The sequence below is a fragment of the Anabrus simplex genome, chromosome 5 (assembly GCF_040414725.1).
Source record: "Anabrus simplex isolate iqAnaSimp1 chromosome 5, ASM4041472v1, whole genome shotgun sequence".
NCBI lineage: Eukaryota > Metazoa > Arthropoda > Insecta > Orthoptera > Tettigoniidae > Anabrus > Anabrus simplex.
This window is the reverse complement of record NC_090269.1, coordinates 206,657,513-206,667,221: the sequence shown is the minus strand read 5'-3', so window position 1 is coordinate 206,667,221 and position 9,709 is coordinate 206,657,513. Positions and strand designations below refer to the sequence as shown.

Here is a 9,709-nt window from a genome sequence, read left to right as displayed (position 1 = left end):
AGCTAGAAAATGCCTATTCAGAATTACTAGCGAAATCTGCCGGTAATGTAATGCAATAGTATCTCCTGCGGGACTGTGGCTAACAGTAATAGGGGAGGAGGCGGACCCTTGTGGTCAACTGCCATACTGCCACTGGTTTGAGGATTGCTCAAGACGGCAAAGCACGTACCTTACCGTGCTCCTCGCTAATGGGAATATCAGTGCATAAACCATGACGTCATCTGCTTTGCGCATGCGTATAGTCTTCAGCACAATAGCGCATTACCCAGTGTGCTCGCTGCACTGTCAGTCAAAACGAACAACTGTCGCTGTAACGGAGCTTCGATATAAGTCGAATGCTTTCGATCGATTGTTGAAATCAGGTCGAAAGAAAGGAAAGTTTTAAATTATCCATGAATGCGTAAAGTTGTATTAAAACTGGGTGTTCACGTGCTCCTGTGCTCCTAAGAGCCCACCGCCACTGCCACCGAGTCCACAAATCCGTTTTTACCCTCCTCCACCCGGTTTTTCTCCTCCAATACCACACCCAACAAACCCTCTCCACAACTTACTCACTTCCCTGCATAACTTCTCCTGTATGTTTCACATCTTAGCCCTTTCCCTTACCTCGAGCACTAACCCCACCTTCGTCCAACAGCCTTTATATCATCTTACTACGTACTTTTAAATCTGTGTAATATATTTTGTACTACTTTGTAACCATCGATGCTAATAAAATCCCTCAAGGAAATTCAACACCTAGGCATAGACACAAGTCCTCTCCCATCTCCTGTATATTCACATCCTTTACCCATCTCCTTCTTCCGTCACATCTCCCCAACCTGCCTGCATCTCTTGGCCAGAGAGAGGGCGACACCCTCTAGGTGGCCCGCCCCACCCCTTCAGAGTGGGGAATGAAAGCATTTGATAGATAGATAGATAGATAGATAGATAGATAGATAGATAGATAGATAGATAGATAGATAGATAGATAGATAGATAGATAGATAGCTGAGGAGCTCTCCTGAAATTTATCTTGAAAACCACGAACACAGGCCTACACAAAAATATTCCAAAAGAAGTAATAAAATCATTTAACAATATTATTCATTGTAATTGAAACAGCTTGCCTGGCTCCTTCCCTGAATTCTCAACGAAGTGGCCTTGGGTTCGATTCTCAGTCGGAACGGGGATTTTAACCTAGTTAATTCCTCCAGCTCAACGGCTGAGCGTTTGTGATTGTTTTAATACACAACTTCATTACCAAACAACACATCACAATACCAACCACCACAGCATTCAATAGCGAATACTTCGCATAAATTTGGTTTTTTTGTTAGTTTACAATTTGCTATACGTCACACCAACACGCATAGCTCTTATGGCGACGATGGGATAAGAAAGCGAAGGAAGTAGCTGTGGGCTTATTTAAAATTCAGGCCCAATATATGCCAGGTGTAAAAATGGGAAACCACGGAAAATCATCTTCAGGGCTGCCGACATTCGAACCCACTATCTCCCGAGTGCAAGCTGACAGCTACGTCACCGAACATAGGATTGTCGTCAGGAAAGGTTGAGGTCGACTCAGCCTACGTGATTGCATTTGAGGACCTATCTGACGGTGAGATGACGACCCTGATCTAGAAAGCCAAGGGATTCGTCGCAATGACCATACGTCACCTTGTAATCTGTAGGCCTTCGGGCTGCTCAACGGTCACTTGGTAGGCCAAGGCCCGTCAGGCCTGTAGCGCCATGGGGTTCATTCGTTTCGTCGAAAGGTATCCGGCTGTAAGACTAAGCTTCGTCTACATTAGTGCCGAGCCAAGATGAAAGGGGACAAGGCAGGAAGGAATAATAATAATAATAATAATAATAATAATAATAATAATAATAATAATAATAATAATAATAATAATAATAATTTGAAACAGATCATAAATAATAAATTAGATGATTTTATAAAAAATGAGAAAAAGAGAAATCACAGAAAACCATATTCAGGGCAGCCGACAGTTGGGATTCGAACCCACTATCCCTGGGATGCAAGCTCACAGCCACGCGCCTCTATCTGCTCGGCCAACTTTCCCGGTATTATTATTATATTATTATTATTATTATTATTATTATTATTATTATTATTATTATTATTATTATTATTATTATTATAGTCGAACTGTAACAGAAAACTACCTATGTTAGTGCGACGCCAGATAATAGTAGACGTAAAAGAAGTAATATAGGACCTACTTTGCCCGGGCGCGGCCTTCAGAGGAGAAGTATACAGGTACTTTATATAGAAATCTTGCGGAGCCTATGATTTTGCGGGAATAACGCAAGGAAATCCTTATAAATTTCTATCAATAACAGAACACTTGTTTTCTTTCTTTCTTTATCCGTTTATCCTCTAGGGTTGTTTTTTTCATCAGACTCAGCAAGGAATCTCAACTCTACCGCCTCAAGGGCAGTGTCCTGGAGCGTTTGGGTCGGGGATACAACTGGGGAGGAGGACAAACACCACACCCTGGCGGCCTCACCTGCTATGCTGAACAGGTGCCTTGTGGGGGGATGGAAAGATTGAAAGGGATAACAAAGACGAGGGAAGGAAGCGGCCACTGACTTTTCTTCAACAGTAAACACTTTCCCCCTTCTTTTTTGACATCTTCACAGCAACATTTTCCTGGAGGAGAAGTGGGAAACCACGGAAAACCACTTCGATGAAGGCCGAGGTGGGAATCGAACCCCCCTATACTCAGTTGACCTCCCGAGGCTGAGTGGAGCCCGTTCCAGTCCTCGTACCTAGGGATGGGCGCGACTGAAGCCTGGAATCGAGAGCGTCGACTCCATCGACTCCGAACACCGGTCTCGGTTCGCATGAAGCCTCTCGACTCTAAGTTAACTTGATGCGCATTGCGGGGCCGCACAGTCGCTTCGCATGAAGCCTCGCGACTCCAAGCGAACTTGACTCTCATTGCGGGGCCGCTTGCGTGTCGAGGCGCGGAAAATAACATGAAGTATCATACATGTTGCTGCTCATTTGCCCATTGGGTTTTTTTAAGAGTAATGTAGAGTGAAGTACGATATGTTAACGAAGACGACGAGCGTAATGATGTAGTTGAAGTAAAATTTAACGTGTCATGTCAGAAAGTATCGGCATAGCAGACCACAGACATTTAATTTCACGTCTTTATTTGTCGTGATCAGGAAATTGATAAACATATATCGATGGTAAATCATTATGAATTGCACATGAACGATGAAAACAAATCTAATATGGGTAAATCCTCTAACATACTTCGAACATAGTTTGCACCAACAAAAGCCTCCGTGGCTCAGGCGTCAGCGCGTTGGCTTCTCACCGCTGAATTCCGTGATTCAAATCCCGGTCACTCCACATGAGATTTGTTTTCCTTCGGGTACTTCGGTTTTCCCTGTCATTTTCCATTCTAGCAACACTCTCCAACATCATTTCATTTTATCTGTCAGTCATTCATCATTGCCCCAGAGGAGTGGACAGGCCTCGGCAACCGGTACAATTCCTATCCTCGCCTCAGGATGGGGGCTTCATTCATTCCATTCCTGACCCGGTCTCTGACTGGAAAACAGGTTGTAGGTTACCATTGTAATTCAAGGACCACGTTAAGTCTTGTTGCATTATTATTATTAATATTATTATTATTATTATTATTATTATTATTATTATTATTGTTAGTAGTAGTAGTAGTAGTAGTAGTAGTAGTAGTATACACAAAAGCCCCTTTTCGCGACAGTCCTGGTAAGCCTTGGCCTACCAAGCGACCTCTGCCCAACTCGTAGGGCAGTAGATTACGAGGTGACGGGTGTTCAGCACGACGAATCCTCTCGACCGTTATTCTTGACTTTCTAGACCCGGTCTCTGCCTCAACGTGATCACGAAACCTGAGATACAGGTAAAAATCCCTGACCTGGCCGGAATCAATCCCGGGGCCTCCCTAGACTGCGGAGGCGGCTATTATGACGCACAACGCTTGGTAAAATATTTGTTGTAAAATCATACTCTAAGCACTCGCTTCTTTTTTTTCTGTTTTATGCCCCAGGTCAGGGGTATTAATCATTTACAATTAAAAAGCCTAACCCGGCCGAGAATAGAACCCAGGACCGCCGCATGAAAGGCGCGCGCGTTGCCCCCTACACCGCGGAGCTGAACTAGCAGTAATCAATATTGGCGATTATGTAAACTATACTGTCAGATTATTATTACAATTATCGTCATTATTATCATTATCGTCACCAAAATAGACCTACAACATTAACACTAACGATGATAAAATCCCGAAACAATATTTAACGTTTGCTGGCTAATAATCATCTTGTATTCATCGTATCACGAGTTACCAAGGGAGAAACGAGGAACTATAATTCCAAACAGCTCGGACAATAGATGATAGATGGCGTTACTGCATCAGTGGAGTCGACACCGGAGTCGAGAGTGTCGGTTCCAGAGGTAGCAGTCTCGACTCTTCGCGACTCCGTTCGCAGCCCATACCTACTCGTACCACTTTTCAGTTTTCCGGGGGTGGCAGCTAATCACCTAACCACTGCACCACAGAGGCGGACACATCTGATTTCACGGGACTGTTATTCATTCTATCGTTCTGTTCAAACTATTTATATGACAACTTAAAAGGGAAAGACTATTAAACTATTTATATTACAAATATAGGCCCTAAAGGTAAAGCTCTGAAGTACGCGTTAAAACAACTACCGAATTTGTGCTGCTACAAATATGGAGGATGTAGCAGGATACACTAAAGGCGCCAGCCTGTAGACGAGTTAACAACTAAATTACGAATATCGTGCTTATTATTGATAAACATCTCACTTTATAGAGTTCAGTAATAATAATAATAATATATCTCGGCCACAAATAACTTTATTCACGCTGAGCGAAATGGTAGTTTAGGGGAAGGCCCAAAATTTAATTCTCGAATAATTGTGTTATTAGTGGTCTTATTGACAATTACTATATAAATAAAGTTACATAGTATTAAATTTCCGATCATTTATGTCTTAAACATTTTGACCGTACCGGCTATGATACCGGAGATATTCATGAATATGGATTTTTGTTGCTAAGATCACATCAGCCCCGTCACGAGAAAATGGGTAAACAGAATTTAATGGAAATCGGTATGTAAAGTCGGGGAATAAGGAACTACAGTCTACGCTATAATTAATTTTATAAGACTGCCTATTACAGAATCGTAAGAAAACTGAATGTGAAGGCCTACAACACAGAAAGCTCATAACATTGATCAACATTAACATTACATTGACCATTGTTTGTTATGATTTGCTTTGTGTCTCTGTTGCCATTCATCTCCGATACATGGGATTACTGCTGTATACCGAGTTTTTTTTTAATTTGCTCTACGTCGCACTGACACAGATAGGACTCATGGCGACGATAGGATACGAAAGGGCTAGGAGTGGGAAGGAAGCAGCCCCTACGTTAATTACGTTACAGCCCCAGCATTTCTAGGTGTGAAAATTGGAGACCACGGAAAACCATCTTCAGGGCTGTCAACAGTGCAGTTCGAACCCACTACCTCCCGGATCCAAGCTCACAGCTATGCGCCCCTAACCGCACAGTCAACTCATCCGGTCGTACCGAGTATAACAGCCTGCCTGAAATTTGGCGGGAAGTAGCTGGGGAGTTAGATAAATTCCTGATACTACTGATACGTAACAAACTGGTTCATCATAGCATTCGAGCTATTCAGTTCCTATTCTGATGCACCGATTGGAATGAGCAGTGTGCATATTTAACGGAATGATGGCCAAGAAGTGTTTACGGGTGTCTGCGGTCTGGTCATTGCAGCACTGGAACTTTGGACTGTTAGATCGGCACCGTAGTACTGTTCGTTAAAATTGAGGAAATGTGCGGTTTATTAATTTGATCGAGTATTTTATATAACATTGCTTTTAATCACTACATTCCTTCTGACGACTTCAGGTAGGAAAACCACAAAGACGGTCTTTCTGAGAATCCCGTAGCGAAGCACGGGTACATCAGCTAGTTGGATACTAAACTTAAACGGCTTAAATATCAAGGTTTTGTCTGCGACAAGGAAAACGTCCATGGCCCAACAGTCCACTAGAGCCTGGGCCTGCCAAGATGACTGTTGCCCAGCCAGATGGCCTGCAGATAATGAAGTGCTACGTGAACTGCGTGGCGACATTCTCAATCGTGTTGATTGGCTTCCGTGTCTGGATCCGCTGCCTTTCATATCAATAGCTTCTCCGTTGTTCCCATGAAACTGATTAAACCCTGTTCCATCCCTCAGTCCAGAATTAAAATTCCTGGACTAGTCGCGAATTCAAACAGAACTTTCTGGGTAAGTGGCAGGCACACCACGCGGCTGACCAGATAATGATTATTTTTTACCATCTTTACAGGGATTATGGTATTTCCACTCCTGTCGTCGTCTTGGTTCATGAGGGCGTACCGGTGAATAGTGGTTCTGCTCACTGGAAATTACCAGTGTGTGGGGGAAGGTAGGGTAATAAAATATACAGGCAACAAAAAGGTACCCAGGTTTGTGCGTACAGCGGGCAGTGTTGGGGGCGGGGGCGAGGGGAGGGATGGTGACATTAAAACTGAAAAGAAAGAAAGAAAAACACTACAAAATGGTAAGGTTGCTAATGCTCTCTGAGCGAATTTTCACAGAGAAATCAATGTTGACAGTTTACCTAGTTAAGTGCAATAAAAATATTTCTGTGAGATTTTGATTCAATGAAAGTGAAAACCTACAACCTGTTTTCCAGTCAATGGCCGGGACAGGGATGGAATGAATGAATCTCCCATCTTGGGGCAAGGATAGGAATTGTGCCGGCTGCCGAGGTCTGTAGCACTCCTCTGGGGCAATGATTAATGATTGCCAGATGAAATGAAATGATAGTGGAGTGTGTTGCTGGAATGAAAGACGACAGGGAAAACCGGAGTACCCAGAGAAAAACCTGTCCCGCCTCCGCTTTGTCCAGCACAAATCTCACATGCAGCGACTGGGATTTGAACCACGGAACCCAGCGGTGAGAGGCCGACGCGCTGCCGTCTGAGCCACGGATGCTACATTTTGATTGAATACTATACAATTAAACTTCCACCAAAGGAACAATATTAAAGATGTATTACAATTAAATAGAAGTACGGCATGATTATACAATTAAACATCATTCAGAATTTGAGTACACACTAGGGAACTAACAGACACTAAAGAGACTGCCAGACTGACGAATGCGCGCGGCAAGCGGGTGGATCATACCTCAGTGTCCGTGACCTTGGCAAAAACGTAAACCCCTGCTACCCTTCCTCACAGCAAAGAGTCCACTTCTTTCTGTGGAGCTATACAAATCGGTTAGCCGCGTAGAACGATTTTTTGTGCGTATTTCCGCTGAAAGTTATGTTGATAATAAAAGACAATAATTAGCTGATAAGACAACAGGGATTTTACAAATTGTTTCTTTTAATAATTCCTAGTTTCAGCAGGCTGAAATGGAATTACAATAATGTTTTCTTCACAAAATTGGGGAGGGGTGAAGACTGCCCCCTCCACCCACGAGCCGTCCCCTTATCGCCGGTTCTGCACCTGCTGCTTGTAATCATTGTACTCTATTAGTATCTGGCCACTCTGGTTTCCATGTAGGGCCTACTGTATGTGGTGCTCAAGCAGCATCACTGTTCGACCGGACGTATCATTCTTCAGTACATTACCAGGGGGAAATGACATTCTTTAATAAGTCTTCACAACTCGCGTTTATATGACGTGTTTTACCCGTGTCATCATGGACCTTGTTGTGATATATCTACACTGAAAGGAAGCATGTTTCAATACCTGATTAGCTGGCACATTTCTTCTCTGTTTCTAGTCAGTCGGAGCATAGGGAGTGACTGTGAAATAAAAAAAAACCTCAAATCCCCAGTCGGCCTGACAGGTTCGGCAGGAAAGCGGCAGCTACAGTATCGTAGGCAAATACTGGTTCAGCACTACGATTGCACAATCTGGCAGAATATCTTTGAGTTGAAGTGTGTTGTCACTAAGTTCCTAATCTTTTCGATCGTCTCCTGTTCTCTGATAACGGTGGTCACGTGAGTTTGGGGGACAAGCATCAAGCAGGCCACTACGATCACAGTTTGTGGAAGTGGCAGGGCGAGAGGCGGTTGCAGCATGGCTCAGCTGGGAAGGTAAGACGTCTCCTTTTTGACTTTGTCCTCAGTGTGCAAGCAGTTCGTAGTATAACACTACATGCATTCGCCACTATCTCTCCAGTAATGTGGGAGGATGGAAGGGGACTGACTGGATTTACTCATAGTCCAAACATTAAGGGCGATATTTGCGTCTGTTTCAAGCGTATACAACTTATGTTTCTCTTCTCTGTCAATGTATTCGCTTTAAATATCCACCCTTCATTTACTTCTGAGGACTATTTTGCAATACGACGTTCTTTTAGAGTCGACTGAAATATATCTGACCTATGGGCTGACGTATTATGATGGTTCTTTCTTGATATAGGACAAATTACGCTAGTTTCGTAGTATACAATGTGAACAAATTTCAAAGTTACTATTTCTGCTCGCTTGTGATATACTTACTCCGTTTAGTGTCATTTTATGTGAATTATGAGTATAAGGAGCGATTTTTACGGTTAAATTGGCAGTAGTAAAATTCTTTGATTGACACAAAAATACGTTCAAATACATCAGGCTGAACATGTCTGAAATGCTTCTGTGGTGAACCAAGATGAAGATGATTTAGATTTCGCAGTAGTTTTACAAAACCCGAAAAATGTGTGACTAAAAATCATTATTCGTACCAATTGCATAATAGGTCAACTCAGGCTAATATGGCCGGAGACTTTGGACAAGTTCCGTTCTCGTCTGTTAATGACATGTTCCGCCTTCGTCGTATTCATTCATAGCCTGTTATATCCATTTAACAGTGTTTACAATCAACTTATTTCTGAAGAGTGTATGCATATTTTACGTGTCGAAGAATGCATTGCAGCAGCTGGTGCATGTCAGAGTATGAGAAAACTATTGTGCTGCGTAGTAACTTGCTGTGTGACACTAGGGTAACAGCTAAACAATATTGACATTAATTTATTCTATATATCTCACATTTATGTTAGGTGACTGCCTTCTGTTTTGTTTCATTCTTTAGAGAACTTGTTCCAATGCAATACAGGAAGTCAACATGAGTTTTCTAAGATGTTTAGCATATATCACGATCCTTTTGTTATTGAAAGGGATGTAAACAAAGAGGACACTGCTTGTCAATTTCTTAACACAAGTGTTAGCAAGTTTATTGACGAAATGTGTATTTGTTAGAACTATATTATAGAGTACACACGAATAGTTCTTATTATGAAAAGCCATAGCTCGGGACGAGATACACAAACTCAGACGCTGATAACTCTGAGCAAGAGACCACTCAATTCTGAAGGGTACATTTTACATTCGTATAGGATATCCTGTACAGCAATAGATTTCATGTTTATTCTTACATTGATAAAATGCTTTTTTTTTTACAAGATGTTATACGTCGCACCGACACAGAGAGGTCTTATGACGACGATGGGACAGGAAAGGGCTATGAGTGGGAAGGAAGCGACCGTGGCCTTAATTGTACAGCCGCAGCATTTGCCTGGTGTGAAAATGGGAAACCACGGAAAACCATCTTCAAGGCCGCCTACA

At 42.6% G+C, this 9,709-nt stretch overlaps 1 protein-coding gene across 1 annotated transcript in view; it reads left to right on the top strand.

The window, feature by feature from the left end:
* The first annotated feature begins 7,976 nt into the window (after positions 1-7,976).
* The window catches only part of LOC136874771 (uncharacterized), a 42,883-nt gene continuing 41,150 nt past the window's right edge, over positions 7,977-9,709 (top strand). Inside the window, exon 1 of the mRNA XM_067148441.2 lies at positions 7,977-8,200. Coding sequence (XP_067004542.1) covers positions 8,184-8,200 — 17 coding nt within the window. The 5' untranslated portion in view covers positions 7,977-8,183. The remainder of the gene's footprint in view (positions 8,201-9,709) is intronic.